Below are 22,667 nucleotides of genomic sequence, written 5' to 3'. Positions count from 1 at the left end.
TGAATATCATACACACTTTATAGTGCGTGTGAATATCATACACACTTTATAGTGCGTGTGAATACCATACACACTTTATAGTGTGTGTGAATACCATACACACTTTATAGTGCTTCTGAATGCCATACACACTTTATAGTGCGTGTGAATGCCATACACACTTTATAGTGCGTGTGAATGCCATACACACTTTATAGTGCGTGTGAATGCCATACACACTTTATAGTGCGTGTGAATGCCATACACACTTTATAGTGCGTGTGAATGCCATACACACTTTATAGTGCTTCTGAATGCCATACACACTTTATAGTGCTTCTGAATGCCATACACACTTTATAGTGCGTGTGAATGCCATACACACTTTATAGTGCGTGTGAATGCCATACACACTTTATAGTGCGTGTGAATGCCATACACACTTTATAGTGCGTGTGAATGCCATACACACTTTATAGTGCGTGTGAATGCCATACACACTTTATAGTGCGTGTGAATGCCATACACACTTTATAGTGCGTGTGAATGCCATACACACTTTATAGTGCGTGTGAATGCCATACACACTTTATAGTGCGTGTGAATGCCATACACACTTTATAGTGCGTGTGAATGCCATACACACTTTATAGTGCGTGTGAATGCCATACACACTTTATAGTGCGTGTGAATACCATTACACACTTTATAGTGCGTGTGAATGCCATACACACTTTATAGTGCGTGTGAATACCATTACACACTTTATAGTGCGTGTGAATACCATTACACACTTTATAGTGCGTGTGAATGCCATACACACTTTATAGTGCGTGTGAATGCCATACACACTTTATAGTGCGTGTGAATGCCATACACACTTTATAGTGCGTGTGAATGCCATACACACTTTATAGTGCGTGTGAATGCCATACACACTTTATAGTGCGTGTGAATGCCATACACTCTGAATACAGATGATTTTGAGTCATTAAGACAGGACAGTGGTACAGTTTGTTCTAATACACTATGCTTTTAAGTTGAAGCATTTTACACAGCTGATGAAGTGCTTGTGTATGATGAGCAAACACAGCAGAGATTTGTGTATCCTCCTGACTGGGTCTGCTATTAGGAGACGTGGGACAGGGAAGGGTTGAGCCTGGTTTCTGTTAGCACCCTGTTACCTCCTCCTCCGCAGGGCTGGGTGCTGTCACAACATGACCAGCATCAGGAGGAATGTGCCCCCCCCACCCTCCCTCCCAGCAGTGTAATCCACCTCAGGTGGCTCATTGACCAGGCTTCCTCTGCAGCGCCCCGGCTTACCTCTGGAAAGGTAACCGCACGCTCAGCTATGAGGGAAAACCACACGCTATTGTCTGGCTCTTGTTGTGTGAGAGAGAAGCAGCAGCGAGAGTGAAGCGGCTATTATTACTGGTTTGTTTTTTGTAAGCGCCAGGGCAGGTATGATCCCCAGAGGAGGTGGGTGGGTGTATGTGACATGGCAGATGTTCTCACAAAGACCCATGGCAAAAAAAGCCACTGTCAGCGAGGCTGTGGCGTCCTATGAGGAGGAAATGCTATTTTCTGACATCTCTGAACTGTGGAAGCCACAGAGCCATTATTGTGGTGTAATGCCATATATTTCTATCCTATCAGTGTTTACCTTGAGTCATTAGGAAGCGTGTGTGTCCATGACAACAGTGAGGCTTTAGAACCTTGTGGCTGGGCCTTGAGGAAGACCTCTCTATTACTGACTCCAAGTCTCCCAGTACAGCTGTTTCTACTCAACCTCATCTGTTTCCTTGGGTCAGGAATAGTGTCGGGAGATAAGTCATTGAGTTTCTAATGTTAATATGTGACTTTCCAGATTCTCTCTCTTATGTGCTCTTCAGGATTTCAAACCTATGTGTCTTGATTTGATGAAGTCGTTGGGTGACTTATCACCTGAGTTCAGAGGAGTTTCTTTGACTCCTGGCTCTGTTCAGAGAACACTGGGGTTTGGTTAAGTACAAGCAGTGGTGGGAGAAGTACCCAACTGTCATGCTTGAGGAAAAGTAAAGATACCTTTTTTAATAGAAAATGACTCAAGTGAAAGTAAAAGTCACCCAGTAAAATTCTACTTGAGTGGAAGTCTAAAAAGTATTTGGTTTAAAATATACTTAAGTATCAAAAAATGATTTCAAATTCCTTATATTAAGCAAGCCAGATGGCACCATTTTCTTGTTTTTTATTTATTTACGGAAAGCCACGGGCCACTCCAACATTCAGACATCATTTACAAATGAAGCATGTGTGTTTTAATGAGTCCACCAGATCAGAGGCAGTAGGGTTGATCAGGGATGTTCTCTGTTTAATGAGTCCGCCAGATCAGAGGCAGTAGGGATGATCAGGGATGTTCTCTGTTTAATGAGTCCGCCAGATCAGAGGCAGTAGGGTTGATCAGGGATGTTCTCTGTTTAGTGAGTCCACCAGATCAGAGGCAGTAGGGATGACCAGGGATGTTCTCTGTTTAGTGAGTCCACCAGATCAGAGGCAGTAGGGATGACCAGGGATGTTCTCTGTTTAGTGAGTCCACCAGATCAGAGGCAGTAGGGTTGATCAGGGATGTTCTCTGTTTAATGAGTCCGCCAGATCAGAGGCAGTAGGGTTGATCAGGGATGTTCTCTGTTTAATGAGTCCACCAGATCAGAGGCAGTAGGGTTGATCAGGGATGTTCTCTGTTTAGTGAGTCCACCAGATCAGAGGCAGTAGGGATGACCAGGGATGTTCTCTGTTTAGTGAGTCCACCAGATCAGAGGCAGTAGGGATGACCAGGGATGTTCTCTGTTTAGTGAGTCCACCAGATCAGAGGCAGTAGGGTTGACCAGGGATGTTCTCTGTTTAATGAGTCCGCCAGATCAGAGGCAGTAGGGTTGACCAGGGATGTTCTCTGTTTAATGAGTCCGCCAGATCAGAGGCAGTAGGGATGATCAGGGATGTTCTCTGTTTAATGAGTCCGCCAGATCAGAGGCAGTAGGGATGATCAGGGATGTTCTCTGTTTAGTGAGTCCACCAGATCAGAGGCAGTAGGGATGACAGGGATGTTCTCTGTTTAGTGAGTCCACCAGATCAGAGGCAGTAGGGATGACCAGGGATGTTCTCTGTTTAGTGAGTCCACCAGATCAGAGGCAGTAGGGATGACCAGGGATGTTCTCTGTTTAGTGAGTCCACCAGATCAGAGGCAGTAGGGATGACCAGGGATGTTCTCTGTTTAGTGAGTCCACCAGATCAGAGGCAGTAGGGATGACCAGGGATGTTCTCTGTTTAGTGAGTCCACCAGATCAGAGGCAGTAGGGATGACCAGGCATGTTCTCTGTTTAGTGAGTCCACCAGATCAGAGGCAGTAGGGATGGGATGTTCTCTGTTTAGGAGTCCATCAGAGGCAGTAGGGATGACTGTTCTCTGTTTAGTGAGTCCACCAGATCAGAGGCAGTAGGGATGACCAGGGATGTTCTCTGTTTAATGAGTCCGCCAGATCAGAGGCAGTAGGGATGACCAGGGATGTTCTCTGTTTAATGAGTCCACCAGATCAGAGGCAGTAGGGATGACCAGGGATGTTCTCTGTTTAGTGAGTCCACCAGATCAGAGGCAGTAGGGATGACCAGGGATGTTCTCTGTTTAATGAGTCCGCCAGATCAGAGGCAGTAGGGATGACCAGGGATGTTCTCTGTTTAGTGAGTCCACCAGATCAGAGGCAGTAGGGATGACCAGGGATGTTCTCTGTTTAGTGAGTCCAGATCCAGTAGGGATGACCAGGGATGTTCTCTGTTTAGAGTCCGCCAGATCAGAGGCAGTAGGGATGACCAGGGATGTTCTCTGTTTAGTGAGTCCACCAGATCAGAGGCAGTAGGGATGACCAGGGATGTTCTCTGTTTAGTGAGTCCACCAGATCAGAGGCAGTAGGGATGACCAGGGATGTTCTCTGTTTAGTGAGTCCACCAGATCAGAGGCAGTAGGGATGACCAGGGATGTTCTCTGTTTAGTGAGTCCACCAGATCAGAGGCAGTAGGGATGACCAGGGATGTTCTCTGTTTAGTGAGTCCACCAGATCAGAGGCAGTAGGGATGATCAGGGATGTTCTCTGTTTAGTGAGTCCACCAGATCAGAGGCAGTAGGGATGACCAGGGATGTTCTCTGTTTAGTGAGTCCACCAGATCAGAGGCAGTAGGGTTGAGAGGCCAGTAGGGATGATGACCAGGGATGTTCTCTGTTTAGTGAGTCCACCAGATCAGAGGCAGTAGGGATGACCAGGGATGTTCTCTGTTTAGTGAGTCCACCAGATCAGAGGCAGTAGGGATGACCAGGGATGTTCTCTGTTTAGTGAGTCCACCAGATCAGAGGTAGTAGGGATGACCAGGGATGTTCTCTGTTTAATGAGTCCACCAGATCAGAGGCAGTAGGGATGACCAGGGATGTTCTCTGTTTAGTGAGTCCTCCAGATCAGAGGCAGTAGGGTTGATCAGGGATGTTCTCTGTTTAGTGAGTCCACCAGATCAGAGGCAGTAGGGATGACCAGGGATGTTCTCTGTTTAGTGAGTCCACCAGATCAGAGGTAGAGGCAGTAGGGATGATCAGGGATGTTCTCTGTTTAGTGAGTCCACCAGATCAGAGGCAGTAGGGATGACCAGGGATGTTCTCTGTTTAGTGAGTCCACCAGATCAGAGGCAGTAGGGATGACCAGGGATGTTCTCTGTTTAGTGAGTCCACCAGATCAGGATGGGATGACCAGGGATGTTCTCTGTTTAGTGAGTCCACCAGATCAGAGGCAGTAGGGATGACCAGGGATGTTCTCTGTTTAGTGAGTCCACCAGATCAGAGGCAGTAGGGATGACCAGGGATGTTCTCTGTTTAGTGAGTCCACCAGATCAGAGGCAGTAGGGATGACCAGGGATGTTCTCTGTTTAGTGAGTCCACCAGATGAGAGGCAGTAGGGTTGATCAGGGATGTTCTCTGTTTAGTGAGTCCACCAGATCAGAGGCAGTAGGGATGACCAGGGATGTTCCTGTTTAGAGTCCACCAGATCAGAGGCAGTAGGGATGACCAGGGATGTTCTCTGTTTGAGTGAGTCCACCAGATCAGAGGCAGTAGGGTTGATCAGGGATGTTCTCTGTTTAGTGAGTCCACCAGATCAGAGGCAGTAGGGATGACCAGGGATGTTCTCTGTTTAGTGAGTTGAGAGGCAGTAGGGTTGAGGGATCCACCAGATCAGAGGCAGTAGGGATGACCAGGGATGTTCTCTGTTTAGTGAGTCCACCAGATCAGAGGCAGTAGGGATGACCAGGGATGTTCTCTGTTTAATGAGTCCACCAGATCAGAGGCAGTAGGGATCAGGGATGTTCTCTGTTTAGTGAGTCCACCAGATCAGGGCAGTAAGGTTGATCAGGGATGTTCTCTGTTTAGTGAGTCCACCAGATCAGAGGCAGTAGGGATGACCAGGGATGTTCTCTGTTTAATGAGTCCACCAGATCAGAGGCAGTAGGGATGGGATGTTCTCTGTTTAGGAGTCCATCAGTTTGATCTGTTCTCTGTTTAGTGAGTCCACCAGATCAGAGGCAGTAAGGTTGATCAGGGATGTTCTCTGTTTAGGGTCCACCAGATGAGGCAGTAAGGTTGATCAGGGATGTTCTCTGTTTAGTGAGAGGCAGTCCACCAGATCAGAGGCAGTAGGGATGACCAGGGATGTTCTCTGTTTAGTGAGTCCACCAGATCAGAGGCAGTAGGGTTGATCAGGGATGTTCTCTGTTTAGTGAGTCCACCAGATCAGAGGCAGGGGTTGACAGGGATGTTCTCTGGATCCACCAGACAGAGGCAGGGGTTGAAGTTTCTCTGTTTAGTGAGTCCACCAGATCAGAGGCAGTAGGGATGACCAGGGAAGTTCTCTTGATAAGTGTGTGAATTTGACTATTTTCCTGTCCTGCTAAGCATTCAAAAGGTAACGAGCACGGTTGGGTGTCAAGGAAAATGTATGGAGTAAAAAGTACAATATTTTCTTAAGGAATGAAGTGAAAGTAGTCAAAAATATGAATTGTTAGTACAGATACCCCCCAAAAAAGACTTTCGTTCTGTAAAGTATTTTTACTTTACACCACAAGGGTGGGTCTGTGACTGTTTTTCTATTCCATTCTGTGTTTTGTGCGTAGATGCATACGTGTGTAAGTGCACTCACAAATGCTTGTTTGTGTGTCAAGTCCAGGCCATAATCGTCCTTAAGGCGCAGATATTCGATCTGTGTTTTTTGATGGGCTTCTGCTGACTGACAATCACACAGCCAAGCTTATCTTTTATTTAACCTTCATTTAACTAGGCAAGTCCGTTAAGAACAAATGATTATTTACAATGACAGCCTACCCCGGCCAAACCCTAATCCGGGCGACGCTGGGCTAATTGTGTGCCGCCCTGTGGGACTCCCAATCACGGCCGGTTGTGATACAGCCTAGAATCGAACCAGGGTCTGTAGTGACGCCTCTAGCACTGACATGCAGTGCTTTAGACCGGTGCGCCACTCGGTAGCCCACTGTCCTACTCCTCTCAATCTTTGTCAAGCCTTCAGACACGCAGAAGACGGTGGGGAGACCGAGCAGGAGAGTAAGTTGTACCTCCATTGTTCCACAAGCCTATGAAACCCAACACTCATTCACCTAAGCCAGGGGCTTCTCAAGGGTACTAACTTAGGAGAGGAAAGAAGATGCTTTTGCAGCTGGAAAATGTCACCTCAAACTGTCATTATTCACACCTGAATTAGAGTGAGTTATAGCAGCCGGAGGGTTTTTAGACTGATGTGTGGACATGTCTCATAGTCTGTCATTCCTGTGTCTTTGCTTCTGGTGCCCCGGGAGATGAGGAGGCAGTGGACGTGACGACTAGCATTTCTAATGCTTTTTATCCAGATTCAATCCCAAACGTATCACACTCCTGTTACTCATCCTTGTCATTTAGTTTTTCTGGCTGAAAAGTCATTCAACAATAGAGATGCTTTTACCACCAATTTGTTTTAGTTTTTAGGGGGGTGTGTGCTCACGAGACTCTAATTTGTTCCATGGCTATCTGTCTCTGCAATCTAGCTGAAGGGTGTGGTTGCCACTGTCATCTTCTTTCCACAGTCATGAGCTCCTTGGAGGAACACTGTGTTTGTTGGGAGATGGTGATGATGAAACATTTATTTCTGTCGTTGTCCCTTCGGCTTGTTTATTGCAAAGTCTGTAACGCAGGAAAAGGTGCCATTTTCCTTTCACAACAGCAACGGTCTCGCGTCCGTCATTCAGTATAGAGCCTTGACAAGAACCTACTCAGTCTGTCCAGGATTCTGCGATTGCATTTTTATTTTGTAATTCCCCGCATATTATGCAAGAGCTTGCAAATTTGACCAATCACCTCATAAATCAGTCAAATCATCAATGTTATCGCATAAAACGGGTCCATCACCACAGCATAAAACGGGTCCATCACCACAGCATAAAACGGGTCCATCACCACAGCATAAAACGGGCCCATCACCACAGCATAAAACGGGTCCATCACCACAGCATAAAACGGGTCCATCACCACAGCATAAAACGGGTCCATCACCACAGCATAAAACGGGTCCATCACCACAGCATAAAACGGGTCCATCACCACAGCATAAAACGGGTCCATCACCACAGCATAAAACGGGTCCATCACCACAGCATAAAACGGGTCCATCACCACAGCATAAAACGGGTCCATCACCACAGCATAAAACGGGCCCATCACCACAGCATAAAACGGGTCCATCACCACAGCATAAAACGGGCCCATCACCACAGCATAAAACGGGTCCATCACCACAGCATAAAACGGGTCCATCACCACAGCATAAAACGGGTCCATCACCACAGCATAAAACGGGTCCATCACCACAGCATAAAACGGGTCCATCACCACAGCATAAAACGGGTCCATCACCACAGCATAAAACGGGTCCATCACCACAGCATAAAACGGGTCCATCACCACAGTACAAAAAGAGGGCTCGCAATTTCAATCACTGCAATTTTCCCCCTCAGGTGACTGAAAAGATTTGGCATGGGTCCCCGGATCCTCAAAAAGTTCTACAGCTGCACCATCGAGAGCATCCTGGCCGGTTGTATCACCGCCTGGTATTGCAACTGCTCAGCATCTGGGCGTAAAACGCTACCGAGGGTAGTATGTACGGCCCAGCACATCACTGTGGCCAAGCTTCCTGCCATCCAGGACCTATATACTAGGCGGTGTCAGAATCCATCACATTTATTTATCATGCCCTTCTTACATCAGCTGATGTCACAAAGTGCTGTACAGAAACCCAGCCTAAAACCCCAAACAGCAAGCAACGCAGGTGTAGAAGCACGGAAAAACTCCCTAGAAAGGCCAGAACCTAGGAAGAAATGTAGAGAGGAACCAGGCTATGAGGGGTGGCCAGTCCTCTTCTGGCTGTGCCGGGTAGAGATTATAACAGAACGTGACCAAGTTGTTCAAACAGCAGGTTTGGGACATGTAGCACGTCCGGTGAACAGGTCAGGGTTCCATAGCCGCAGGCAGAACAGTTGAAACTGGAGCAGCAGCACGGCCAGGTGGACTGGGGACAGCAAGGAGTCATCAGGCCAGGTAGTCTTGAGGCATGGTCTTAGGGCTCAGGTCCTCTGAGAGAGAGAGAAAGAGAATTAGAGCGAGCATATTTAAATTCACACAGGACACCGGATAAGACGGGAGAAATACTCCAGATATAACAGACTGACCCTAGCCCCCCCGACACACAAACTATTGCAACATAAATACTGGAGACTCCAGTCACCAAGTCATAGACTGTTTTCTCTGCTACCACACAGCAAGCAGTACCAGAGCGCCAAGTCTAGGACCAAAAGTCTCCTTAACAGCTTCTACCCCCAAGCCATAAGACTGCTGAACATTTAATCAAATGGCCACCTGACTATTTACACTGCCCCCCTTAACTGGCCAGCAGTGTACCGAGTCCAGATGGAGTGACCATCCTCTATTTTGATATTCAGACAGTCGTTGTTTCTGACCCATCCCCCTGAGAGAGGCTGTAATGCTGTTGGCTGGAATGATTCATGTTTTTAATTTCCTTCTTTCTAGGACACTTTATAACATTCAGTTACCACTCACTCTACTGCAGCACAGCTCTGGGCAACACCTTTAGTATGTTTTAGCTGTTTGGATATGACTTAGTTAGACAGTAATATATTATCCACCCAGACCATGGAACATATTCATTTATGATGGCCATTCTACTGGAACACTCCTGTGAATAATTAAATTGTGAAAGTGGTCTAAGGCACGACATATCGGTGCTTGAGGCGTCACTACAGACCCAGGTTCAATCCCAGGCTGTGTCACATCCGGCCGTGACTGGGAATCCCATAGGGTGGCGCACAATTGGCCGGGGCGGGGGGGCTTTACTTGGGGAGGGTTTGGTCGGGGCGGGTGGGGGGCTTTACTTGGGGAGGGTCTGGTCGGGGCGGGCGGGGGGCTTTACTTGGGGAGGGTCTGGTCGGGGCGGGTGGGGGGCTTAACTTAGGGAGGGTCTGGTCGGGGCGGGCGGGGGCTTTACTTGGCTCATTGCGCTCTAGCAACTCCTTGTAGCTGGCCGGGCAACTGCAGTCTGATTTCAACAAGATCAAAATTGGGGAGAAAAGGGGGGTGAAATACCAACAAAATAGAAATGTGAGGAAAGACTCTTCCTCATTTTGTTCGGAGGTGATTAGCTCACGAGGAGCATTTATTTGAACTGATTGTTCCGTTTTGAGTGTGTATAGTACTGTGCCCTGTTTCTAACTGTTGACAGCTAACACACCATTTTGCATTGCAAAGCAGCCCTTTCCTGACAAAACAGGTCACCACTGGCACTGCATTGCATTGCACACGTGGCCCTTCTCTCGCTCTGTGCTCTGACTCTGAGTGTTTTCGGCCCCAACCTGACCGTTGTATTTCACAGTGACCTTGTTTAGGTCTCTGTGCAGAGTACATTCATGTCCACCATTTCAAGTTTTCTCCTTCTGAGCTGTGGATAGTTTGTTCTATCAACACGCAGGGGATTTATAGGAATGGCACTTGGAACAGCCGATCATCATGTACCGAGGTGAATTGAAGGCCACTGTCTGTCTGTTCCACTCCAGCCAGGCTTGGCCGAGGACCCTGAAGCTGTCAAGTTTGCCAGGCACAGACTCAGTCCAGGAGGGAGAGGTTATCCTCTCCTTTTTGTGCTAGATGACAACCACTGGTTCTGGTCGCACGCACGCACGCACACACACTCGAGACCCCGAAGATCTCTTCCCGAGTCCCAGATAACTTGAGCAAGTATTCTGTTGCATGAGCAGCCAGATTCACAGCCGTGGAATTCCATTTATTTGTTAATTGCTCTCTTTATCTCGTGTTTAACAATTTATGGACGTCAAACATCCCATTATAATCCCAGCCCGTCAAACAGTGACATACTGCTGCGCGTCCCCTGTACCCCCTAGCCATGTTTCTAGAGGGAGAAGTAACATTTCAGTCCTTGTCAGGTGTAGTAGAGGGGTACAGGGGAGGTCAGAGCTGCTTCACAGGGGTCACAGGTCAAGCTCAGAGGGGTTTAGGGGAATTTATTTCGGGGGAGCTGGAGCAGATTTCCTCGTCAACAACCAGAAGGGCAGAGGGTCACGCTGGGGATCTTTGGTTATTACTTTGTAGTGAAAGAAAAAGAGATGCATTCCAGAATGGGTCCATTTTTATTTGGTGTCCTGGGTTCAATTTGACATGGGACAGTCAACGTTTCAGTTGTGTTTTGTCTCGTGTGGCTCCAGGGCGGCAACTCGCTGAACTGGTTTCTTACTAAGCTCTCCCCCCTCAGACGTTTAGCACGTCGCCATGGGACGCACTCAGTAAATAGGGGTTCCGTTAGATGGAATGGTCCGCCATTATCGCTTGGGCTTTCCTGTATCTGGTCTGATGAGAGCAAACCTCAGTCCGTCTCATTAGAAGTAATCCTGCTTACTGTGGAACCCAACAATTACGTCCAACAATAGGCTGCTGCTTAGACTGGCGAGGAGCTTCCGTTACACTCCGCAGCAGAGCCTTTGGGCATATTAATTATATATCTACTATGACATAGTTTAAAAGATACGTTTGGAGTATATGACGTGTGGTTTTTCTTGAAGTTTGTTTTGTAAGAGTGTAGAGTCACGTTTATCGAGTTAGCCAGGCCTAACTCATTATGCCAACCTCCTCTTCTACCCTCCATAAATAAAACAGCTGCCACAGCCAGACTCTCTGAGATGGTATTTGATGAGGACATGTAGAGCGTTTCAAGTTGAAAACTTGCCTCCTACCCTAAAAGGGTACACCCATGCCTCACTCCGTCCTAGTGTCACCCAACGGGAGCTGGCAAGTCTGCAGGCTGTCATCTCGGAGTGACCTGCCGCTGCCTGCCTGTCAATGTCCCTCCCTCACGCCGCCACCCTCCTCCTCTCCTGAAAAAACCCATTAGCGTTTGATTGAAAGGATCCTCAGCAGGGATAGGGGGGCTTCCTTAAACCCTATAAAGTGGCCACCTAATCCTTCAAGTACTGCCATAAATCAGCTCAGGAATACCATCGCTCTGCCATGCAGCCAGCTGCTCCCCGGCCCGGTCGCTGTGCCTGTCATCGGGCAGGGCACCAGCGGGCCACTGGCCAGGCAACGTGGTGCTGCCTATCTCTGTCCCTCGCCCCAGTGTAGGGTGCTGTTAGCCTGGACCCAGGTGGGGCACAGCTGAGCCTAATGGACCTCCTGCTCCAGGGGTGGGTGAGGCGTGAGACAGCAGGGTAGCGTCCTGGCCAGATGGAGAACTAGCTCCCTCGTCATTTAGCCCCTAGTCACAATGTGACATAACTTTGCCTTGAGGAGAGGTTTTCTGCCAGACAACCTGAGCCTAGGTCACAAGGAACATGGTCCATTAGCATGAGGAGCGTATATCACACGTGGGACATCTCACCCGGAGCTTTCCCTTCTGTGTCTCACACAAATTCTCTCTCACATGGACATCCGTTTCACTGGGTCTTGGAGATGGTGTGACGCTTTCCGTAACAACGTGAAACTCAGCAGCTTGGCTTTGGTTTTTATACACATGGCAAATTTTAAGATTGTGAAGCCATTACTTTTTTTCTGTTAGGATTTGAAGAGGCTTTCATCTTCACCTTAATTACTACAGTCAATTTCACACGGCTTCTGTGTGAAGTCCTCTGCTTTTTTACCTCGCAGCCGCAGGATAGTTCGTCTGATTTTATTCCGTTGTGTCTACATTTTATAGTTAGTTTTTTTGTTCGGGCAGTTAATTGTGTCCCATGATGAAATCGGAAAAGGGATTGTGGATCTGTCTCCGTCTGTTAGTTTCTTACATAAGTCACCCGCGATATCTCAGACACAGCTGGCCCAACTTTGACAAAACTTTGAATTATGCATCTTTCCATAGAGATCCGGCATTTATTTGCCCGAGGCGTTTATGTTTATTACGTGTGTGGGGTCCCATAGCTACTAGATCTAGCTCACACAGACCATGTGACCTAGAATTGAGGTCACCTTGTTTTGGAGGCAGGTTCAGAGTTTTACTCCTCCTGCTCCATATCTCTGCCACTGCTTCATGGCGTCCCCTTTATCTTCCTGGGACGTTATCGTGACGTGTTCTCCTTTTTTAAAACCCAATGCATTTCATCCCGTCTTCCTTGACCCTCCTTCACCCAGGGCCTGTGTTTTGTTTTAGCCACATTGTGAGCCGTTAGCGTGGCTGTTCAAGGCCGGTCTCCCATCCAGACTGTCTCAGCAGCCCAGTCACGTAGGTTCAGTTAGGGGCCTAAAGAACCTTCTGCTAAAGAACCTTCTGCTAAAGCTGTCTGTCAACTCGACGATCCCAATGACCTAGTGGCATAGCTTATCTGTGAAATGAAGTGCTGCGTACCGGAGCTCAGGTACCCATGAGTTACTGACCCTGTCATCAGTCTCAGGAGTGATTCAGGCTTCTGAATGGGCTTATACGACTACATCAGTGTTTGTCTTGTGAAGAATTGCATCCCCTCTATGTATTTGCCTGACAGTATTGGACGTAGGTTATTACAAAGCAATGAATGACTTCACACTTGCTTCCCAGTCACTCTGAGCTGGCTTAGGATTGGTTTACCCCCCCCCCCCCACGCTGGAACCCACCTTTACCCTCTGCTCTCCTCTCCAGATGAGCGTGAAGCGGTGCAGAAGAAAACCTTCACTAAGTGGGTGAACTCTCACCTGGGCCGTGTGACGTGCCGCATCGGGGACCTGTACACTGACCTGAGAGATGGACGCATGCTCATCCGCCTGCTGGAGGTGCTGTCAGGGGAACAGCTGGTCAGTAACTCCCTCTGTCCTCCTAACTCTGACTCCTGACCTTAACCCTGACCTTAACCCTGACCCATCACTCATGACTCACCTTGTTGGTCCTGAACAAACCCCCCTCTCATTCCTTCATTCTTTTCCTCATTTGAGCCCTCCACCCTGCTTAAAATGAAATCTGTCTTCATTCCTGTACGCCCTTCCTCTCCCTCTCTGTTATCCATGTCTCATTCCAGCACTCTCTCACACAACCTGACTCTCCCCCGTCTCTCTCCAGCCGAAGCCCACCAAGGGGCGTATGCGTATCCACTGCCTGGAGAATGTGGACAAGGCCCTGCAGTTCCTCAAGGAGCAGAAGGTCCACCTGGAGAACATGGGCTCCCACGACATCGTGGACGGGAACCACCGCCTCACCCTGGGTCTCATCTGGACCATCATCCTCCGCTTCCAGGTACCGTGTGAATCCTTGTAATGTTCTATACAATGTCTTTCTATATGCCTTTCTAGAGAGTAGAAGGTGCATGTGAATATTACCCCCCCGGCCAGTACTGTTTGTTCCTCACCTACACCACTCGCCCTAGTCCTATCATGTTACCCTGCCCAGTCCTGTCCTATTCCTCTACCCCACCTGGGGCACCCCACCCTGCCAAGTCCTGTCCTATTCCTCTACCCCACCTGGGGCACCCCACCCAGTCCTGTCCTATTCCTCAACCCCACCTGGGGGGCCCCACCCTGCCAAGTCCTGTCCTATTCCTCTACCCCACCTGGGTCACCTCGCCATCCTGTCCTATTCCTCTACCCCACCTGGGTCACCCTGCCCAGTCCTGTCCTATTCCTCTACCCCACCTGGGTCACCTCGCCATCCTGTCCTATTCCTCTACCCCACCTGGGTCACCCTGCCCAGTCCTGTCCTATTCCTCAACCCCACCCTGACAAGTCCTGTCCTATTCCTCTACCCCACATGGGTCACCTCACCCGTCCTGTCCTATTCCTCAACCCCACCTGGGTCACCCCTTCCTGCCCAGTCCTGTCCTATTCCTCTACCCCACATGGGTCACCTCACCAGTCCTGTCCTATTCCTCTACCCCACATGGGTCACCTCACCCGTCCTGTCCTATTCCTCAACCCCACATGGGTCACCTCGTCCTGTCCTATTCCTCTACCCCACCTGGGTCACCTCGCCCAATCCTGTCCTATTCCTCTACCCCACCTGGGTCACCCTGCCCAGTCCTGACCTATTTCTCAACCCCACCTGGGGCACCCCTTCTTGCCAAGTCCTGTCTTATTCCTCTACCCCACATGGGTCACCTCGCCCAGTCCTGTCCTATTCCTCTACCCCACATGGGTCACCTCACCCGTCCTGTCCTATTCCTCTACCCCACATGGGTCACCTCGCCCAGTCCTGTCCTATTCCTCTACCCCACATGGGTCACCTCACCCGTCCTGTCCTATTCCTCTACCCCACATGGGTCACCTCGCCCAGTCCTGTCCTATTCCTCAACCCCACCTGGGTCACCCCTTCCTGCCCAGTCCTGTCCTATTCCTCTACCCCACATGGGTCACCTTACCCGTCCTGTCCTATTCCTCTACCCCACCTCTGGGTCACCTCACCCGTCCTGTCCTATTCCTCTACCCCACATGGGTCACCTCGCCCAGTCCTGTCCTATTCCTCAACCCCACCTGGGTCACCCCTTCCTGCCAAGTCCTGTCCTATTCCTCTACCCCACATGGGTCACATCGTCCTGTCCTATTCCTCTACTCCACCTGGGTCACCCTGCCCAGTCCTGTCATATTCCTCTACCCCACCTGGGTCACCCTTCCCAGTCCTGTCCTATTTCTCAACCCCACCTGGGGCACCCCACCCTGCCAAGTCCTGTCCTATTCCTCTGCCCCACATGGGTCACCTCGCCCAGTCCTGTCCTATTCCTCAACCCCACCTGGATCACCCTTCCCTGCCAAGTCCTGTCCTATTCCTCTACCCCACATGGGTCACCTCGCCCGTCCTGTCCTATTTCTCTACCCCACATGGGTCACCTCGTCCTGTCCTATTTCTCTACCCCACATGGGTCACCTCGTCCTGTCCTATTTCTCTACCCCACATGGGTCACCTCGTCCTGTCCTATTCCTCTACCCCACATGGGTCACCTCGTCCTGTCCTATTCCTCTACCCCACCTGGGTCACCTCACCGTCCTGTCCTATTCCTCTACCCCACCTGGGTCACCCTGCCCAGTCCTGTCCTATTCCTCAACCCCACCTGGGGCACCCCACCCTGCCAAGTCCTGTCCTATTCCTCTGCCCCACATGGGTCACCTCGCCCAGTCCTGTCCTATTCCTCAACCCCACCTGGGTCACCCCTTCCTGCCAAGTCCTGGCCTATTCCTCTACCCCACATGGGTCACCTCACCTGTCCTGTCCTATTCCTCAACCCCACCTGGGTCACCCCTTCCTGCCCAGTCCTGTCCTATTCCTCTACCCCACATGGGTCACCTCACCCGTCCTGTCCTATTCCTCTACCCCACCTGGGTCACCTCGCCCAATCCTGTCCTATTCCTCTACCCCACCTGGGTCACCCTGCCCAGTCCTGTCCTATTTCTCAACCCCACCTGGGGCACCCCACCCTGCCAAGTCCTGTCACCCCCCCACATGGGTCACCTGCCAAGTCCTGTCCTATTCCTCAACCCCACCTGGGACACCCCTTCCTGCCAAGTCCTGTCCTATTCCTCTACCCCACATGGGTCACCTCGCCCGTCCTGTCCTATTCCTCAACCCCACATGGGTCACCTCGTCCTGTCCTATTCCTCTACCCCACATGGGTCACCTCGCCCAGTCCTGTCCTATTCCTCAACCCCACCTGGGTCACCCCTTCCTGCCCAGTCCTGTCCTATTCCTCTACCCCACCTGGGTCACCCCTTCCTGCCCAGTCCTGTCCTATTCCTCTACCCCACCTGGGTCACCTCGCCCTGCCCAGTCCTGTCCTATTCCTCTACCCCACCTGGGTCACCTCGCCCAGTCCTGCCCTATTCCTCTACCCCACCTGGGACACCTCGCCCAGTCCTGCCCTATTCCTCTACCCCACCTGGGTCACCTCACCCAGTCCTGCCCTATTCCTCTACCCCACCTGGGTCACCTCGCCCAGTCCTGCCCTATTCCTCTACCCCACCTGGGTCACCTCGCCCAGTCCTGCCCTATTCCTCTACCCCACCTGGGTCACCTCGCCCAGTCCTGTCCTATTCCTCTACCCCACCTGGGTCACCCCGCCCAGTCCTGTCCTATTCCTCTACCCCACCTTGGTCACCCCGCCCAGTCCTGTCCTATTCCTCTACCCCACCTTGGTCACCCCACCCTGCCAAGTCCTGTTTTATTCCTCAACCCCACCTGTTATGGAATGCTCTTCCACCAAAGGTTACTCAGGCAAAATATATGAATATGTATACAGTTGAAGTCAGAAGTTTACATACACTTAGGTTGGAGTCATTAAAACTAGTTTTTCCACACATTTCTTTTTAACAAACTATAGTTTTGGCAAGTCAGATAGGACATCCACTTTGTGCATGACGGAAGTCATTTTTCCAACAGTTGTTTACAGACAGATTATTTCACTTATAATTCACTGTATCACAATTCCAGTGGGTCAGAAGTTTACATACACTAGGTTGACTGCCTTTAAACAGCTTGGAACATTCCGGAAAATTATGTCATGGCTTTAGAAGCTTCTGATAGGCAAATTGACATCATTTGAGTTTAATGGAGGTGTACCTGTGGATGTATTTCAAGGCCTACCTTCAAAGTGCCCTCAGTGCCTCTTTGCTTGACATCATGGGAAAATCAAAAGAAATCATCCAAGACCTCAAAGAAATTGTAGACCTCCACAAGTCTGGTTCATCGTTGGGAGCAATTTCCAAATGCCTGAAGGTACGACAACGTTCACCTGTACAAACAATAATACGCAAGTATAAACACCATGGGACCACACAGCCGCCATACCACTCGGGGAGGAGACGCGTTCTGTCTCCGAGAGATGAACGTACTTTGGTGTGAAAAGTGCAAATCAATCCCAGAACAATGGCAAAGGACCTTGTGAATATGCTGGATGAAACGTGTACAAAAGTATCTATATCCACAGTAAAACGATTCCGATATCGACAACCTCAAAGGCCGCTCAGCAAGGAAGAAGCCACTGCTCCAAAACCACCATAAAAAAGACAGACTATGGTTTGCATCTGCACATGGGGACAAAGATCGTACTTTTGGAGAAATGTCTGATGGAACACAAATAGAACTGTTTGGCCATAATGACCATCGTTATGTTTGGAGGAAAAAGGGGGAGGCTTGCAAGCCGAAGAACACCATCCCAACTGTGAAGCATGGGGGTGGCAGCTTCATGTTGTGGGGGTGCTTTGCTGCAGGAGGGACTGGTGCACTTCACAAAATAGATGGCATTATGAAGCAGGAAAATTGTGGATATATTGAAGCAACATCTCAAGACATCAGTTAGGAAGTTAAAGCTTGGTCGCAAATGGGTCTTCCAAATGGACAATGACCCCAAGCATACTTCCAAAGTTGTGGCAAAATGGCTTAAGGACAACAAAGTCAAGGTGTGGCCATCACAAAGCTGACCTCAATCCTATAGAACATTTGTGGGCAGAACTGGAAAAGCGTGTGCGAGCAAGGAGGCCTACAAACCTGACTCAGTTACACCAGCTCTGTCAGGAGGAATGGGCCAAAATTCACCCAACTTATTGTGGGAAGCTTGTGGAAGGTTACCTGAAACGTTTGACCCAAGTTAAACAATTTAAAGGCAATGCTACCAAATACTAATTGAGTGTATGTAAACTTCTGACTCACTGGGAATGTAATGAAGGATAAAAAGCTAAAATAAATCCTTCTCTCTACAATTATTCTGACACTAAACATTCTTAAAATAAAGTGGTGATCCTAACTGACCTAAACAGGGAATTATTACTAGGATTAAATGTCAGGGATTGTGAAAAACTGAGTTTAAATGTATTTGGCTAAGGTGTATGTGAACTTTCCGACTTCAACTGTATATGAATAATGTGTCAATCATATTTTTGTTGTCTCTTGTTGTCTTTCCTTTATTACTCTTGTTTAATTTAATGGAATCGTATATTTTGTCTTCCTCTTCCGTACTTTGTCATGTATTTGTACAATTTATGTGGAGTTAATGGGGTCCCTAAGAAACGTAACTAAACCTCCATTCTGTGGTATTCTGGGACGATGGTGGTTTCAGATTATGTAAATTATTCGACTGAAATTTCAGCGTTCAATTTCTTTCCTCTTCTTTTTTTTAAATGACATAATTACAAAAAAAACTCTAATGAATCGGCCCTAATCTCTGCTCTCTTGTTAGACTGATTGGATTGTGATTTATCATCAAACCTAATACAAAGCTGCATGTAAGACTGATTTCAGTGAAGTCTTAATTTCCCAGAGAGCGAGAGCTGGCTGAAGTGTTAAGCAGGCAGTGTGTCTAAAAGAGTACTCTGCTCTGCTAACAGATCCAGGACATCAGCGTGGAGACTGAGGATAACAAGGAGAAGAAGTCTGCCAAAGAGGCCCTGCTTCTCTGGTGCCAGATGAAGACCGCTGGGTGAGAAGGGAGAGAGAAACTGGGGAGAGTGAGACATGTTCAAGGATGTGCAAGCAATGTGAATGTATGATAGAAGTGAAATGATTTGAAGAACGTTGGCTTTCGAGAGCTTGGGACTACAAGGTTCAAAATGTAGATCTTGACATAGCCTTGTTTTGTTCAGTGGTGTCCACTCTATATAGTACTCGAACTACCACAATTCAGTTCAAAAGAACACAAGAAACATTTCTGACACCATTCAAACCAATTGGGGTTCGGCGATTGAAAGCCAATTATCTCAGAATCATGTTTTTGCAGATGGAACCTTATCGTCCCATGTCCTTGGTTTGTCAACATCAAAATAGCCTCGGTTCTGTGTCGATGATTAATGAGCTGTGACCTTGTCCCTGCAGGTACCCCAACGTCAACGTTCACAACTTCACCACCAGCTGGAGAGACGGCCTGGCGTTCAACGCCATCGTGCACAAACACAGGTCAATGCCCTTCCCTTCCCCTCTGACAATGTGGCCCGTCACACTGTATGAAATGCTTCAGTCACTCATTTCAACAGTCGGCGCTGACATTGTCCATCACCTGACACGCTTCCTGTGTGTTGTGATATAAATCAGTCTGTCCAATACCGTACGTAGCCCGTTGTACTTGCAGTGCGTTTGAGAAATGGGCTACCTGTTATGACACACAACCTCCCTGGGGTGACTGTATCCCCGTTCTCTATTTTGGGTTTGACCCTCTTTTCAAACCCTCTACAGTTTGGATAAGTGGATACAAATGAATTGGAATAAGTTGACCTAGATAACAGAAATAAAACCCACTGGTTTTAGCATGCAAGGCAATGCCTGTTGACTCAACGCTGCCCACTGCTGGTGGCTCCTGCGTTACAGTGGGAGACGGGCCTCTAGAGCGACGGGCCTTTTAACATGACTACAACTCTAACAAATGGAAGATCATGTATTATTCTCATCATTGACTCTTTCTTTCTCAACTGAGTCTCAAAGTACGAAGCAGATTTGAAATATGCTCTGAATGTGCTACAAGGCAGTCATGTCAGTTCTGTCACTGCCCTTTTTTTCTTATCTCATCCTATTCAAAGTGGAGCTGAGGGAGTGGATGGGATGATTAGAACTGCTCTGAAGAAACAATGTTGTCGTCGTCGACATGGTCCACAGTTACCGTAGAACAGAATCATGGTGGCATGTTGATGAAGATGCTATCTGTCAGTCAATTGAAATACATTCATTAGGCCCTAGTCTATGGATTTCATATGACTGAGCAGAGGCGTAGCCATGCGTGGGCGTTGGAGGGCATAGGCCCACTGACTTGGCAGCTAGGCCCAGCCAATCAGATTGAGTTATTCCCCACAAAAGGGCTTTATTACAGACAGATACTCCTCAGCACCCGTTACGTGGTAGTGAGGCCGGTTGGACGTACTGGCAAATTCTCTAAAATGACATGAGACCAACACTATATTTTTGTTCAGTGTGTGTGTGTATATATATATATATGCAATTCCTTTCATTAAAAGCGACACCTGTGTTCCCTTCCAGACCGGACGTGATTGAGTTTGACAGCCTGAAGCGTTCCAACGCCCACTACAACCTCCAGAATGCCTTCAACACGGCAGAGAATAAGCTGGGCCTCACCAAACTCCTGGACCCAGAAGGTGAGTGTGCTCAGAGCTCTGAGAGAGGACATGGGTTGAGCTGTGTGTGCCCTCTGCCTTCCCCCAATGGCTTATGGCCACCAAGACTGTGCTCCTGTCCTGTACCAGGATAGCTGGACATGGTGTGTGGGGAGGGAGGATTACTGGAATGAATTAAAGCTTAAGTGAGAATAGGTGCCGTGTGGTCTGGCTGGACACGGGGCAGGGCTTAATGATGCCCTCTGACATCAAAGAGGAAGTCCATACATGGTGAGGTGTTGGCAACGCTCCAGGGCCATCAATCAGGGCAGATTTAGAGAAGAGCACCGTGTGTTTAAGTTTTTAATTGATTGGGTTGAGATGGGAGTTTGTGTGGGCGACTGTGCGTGGGCGACTGTGCGTGGACGCGTCTGCCTGTGCGTGGGCGCGTCTGCCTGTGCATCTGTGCGTGGGCGCGTCTGTCTGTGTGGGCTAGAGGTCGACCGATTATGATTTTCCACGCCGATACCGATTATTGGAGGAACAAAAAAAATCAGCCGATTTAAAAAAAAAAATAATAATAATAAAAATAAATGTATATACAGTGGGGCAAAAAAGTATTTATTCAGCCACCAATTGTGCAAGTTCTCCCACTTAAAAATAAAAAAATAAAAAATGTTCAAATCCAGAAAATCACATTGTAAGATTTTTTATGAATTTATTTGCAAATTATGGTGGAAAATAAGTATTTGGTCACCTACAAACAAGCAAGATTTCTGGCTCTCACAGACCTGTAACTTCTTCTTTAAGAGGCTCATCTGTCCTCTACTTGTTACCTGTATTAATGGCACCTGTTTGAACTTGCCCCACTGTATATATTCACACACACACACATTTTTGTAATGATGTCAATTGCAACCATACTGAATGAACAATGAACACTTTTATTTTAACTTAATATAATACATATGGGCTTTTTGATGGGTGTTCTTAAGATGATTCCACAGGTTGGTGGTATTGTTTGATTTAGCCGTTGCTGACCCCATGCCCATCTTTATCACAAATAAGACACCTTGCTTTCCCTGGTGCCAATTCCATGTAATAGTCCCACACTGGTGCTCTGCTGTTCTCTGCCATCTGTAAAACACACACACAGCTCTGAAGTGACAATGATACTGAAGAGTCTGCTTAGGAGACAAATACTCTCAACTGTTTGAATAAAAGTTACCTGTGATGAATGTTCATCAAAACTGTAATTTCTATATGCAGGAAATCCTATTTTAATAATGGACATGGTAAGAATTGACTACCAAAGTGCGAGTCATAATTCCTATGACACCTTCTAGCAAAATCTGAAAAGCAGTTCCTTCATTCATTTATTCCATAGGATATTTTTAGATTCACTTAAAATAAGGTCTGTGTTTCGTGTAGGCTTACACCACCTTGCCAATTTTATAACTGTGTAGATATCCATAGGACAAGGTAACTCTGATCAATATTGGTTAAATATAATGATCATTTTTTTTGTAGAGTGGATTTATGAACATATGTTGACAAACGTTACCTTATCCTAGTGAGATTTACACGGGTATCAAAACGCAGAGGCGGTTTAAGCACGAAACACAGACCTTATTTGAAGTAGATCAAGACATTCTGTATGGAAGACATGAACGGTAAAATAACGAAGGAACCCCTTTCAAATTCAGCCGCAAGTTATTACAGGAATTATAACGTGTCGACTATTTCTCTCTAAACCATATCCCTTTGACTATTACGAGCCTGCTGCTGCCTACCACCCCTCAGCCAGACTGCTCTGTCAAATATCAAATCATAGACTTAACTTTAATAAACACACACAAATATGAGCCTTAGGTCAAATCCGGAAACTATCAACTCGAAAACCAAAGGTTTATTCCGTTCCTTATTTTATCTAACGGATGGCATCCAGGAGTCTAAATATTCCTGTTACATTGCACAACCTTCAATGTTATGTCGTAAATACGTAAAATTCTGGCAAATTAGTTGGCAAAGAGCCAGGCGGCCCAAACTGTTGCATATACCCTGACTCTGCGTGCAATGAA

At 48.0% G+C, this 22,667-nt stretch overlaps 1 protein-coding gene across 5 annotated transcripts in view; it reads left to right on the top strand.

Moving 5' to 3' along the window:
• The window catches only part of LOC118390395 (spectrin beta chain, non-erythrocytic 1-like), a 108,630-nt gene that overhangs the window by 61,393 nt on the left and 24,570 nt on the right, over positions 1–22,667 (top strand). For all 5 annotated transcript variants that reach the window (XM_052457332.1, XM_052457331.1, XM_052457334.1 and 2 more), the window contains 5 exons: positions 13,220–13,371; positions 13,634–13,807; positions 18,877–18,968; positions 19,361–19,441; positions 20,513–20,628. In XM_052457332.1, coding sequence (XP_052313292.1) covers positions 13,220–13,371; positions 13,634–13,807; positions 18,877–18,968; positions 19,361–19,441; positions 20,513–20,628 — 615 coding nt within the window. The remainder of the gene's footprint in view (positions 1–13,219; positions 13,372–13,633; positions 13,808–18,876; positions 18,969–19,360; positions 19,442–20,512; positions 20,629–22,667) is intronic.

The sequence above is a fragment of the Oncorhynchus keta genome, chromosome 11 (assembly GCF_023373465.1).
Source record: "Oncorhynchus keta strain PuntledgeMale-10-30-2019 chromosome 11, Oket_V2, whole genome shotgun sequence".
In the NCBI taxonomy this organism is placed as follows: Eukaryota; Metazoa; Chordata; class Actinopteri; order Salmoniformes; family Salmonidae; genus Oncorhynchus; species Oncorhynchus keta.
The sequence above is the reverse complement of the archived record's forward strand: the minus strand, read 5'-3'. Positions and strand labels throughout refer to the sequence as shown.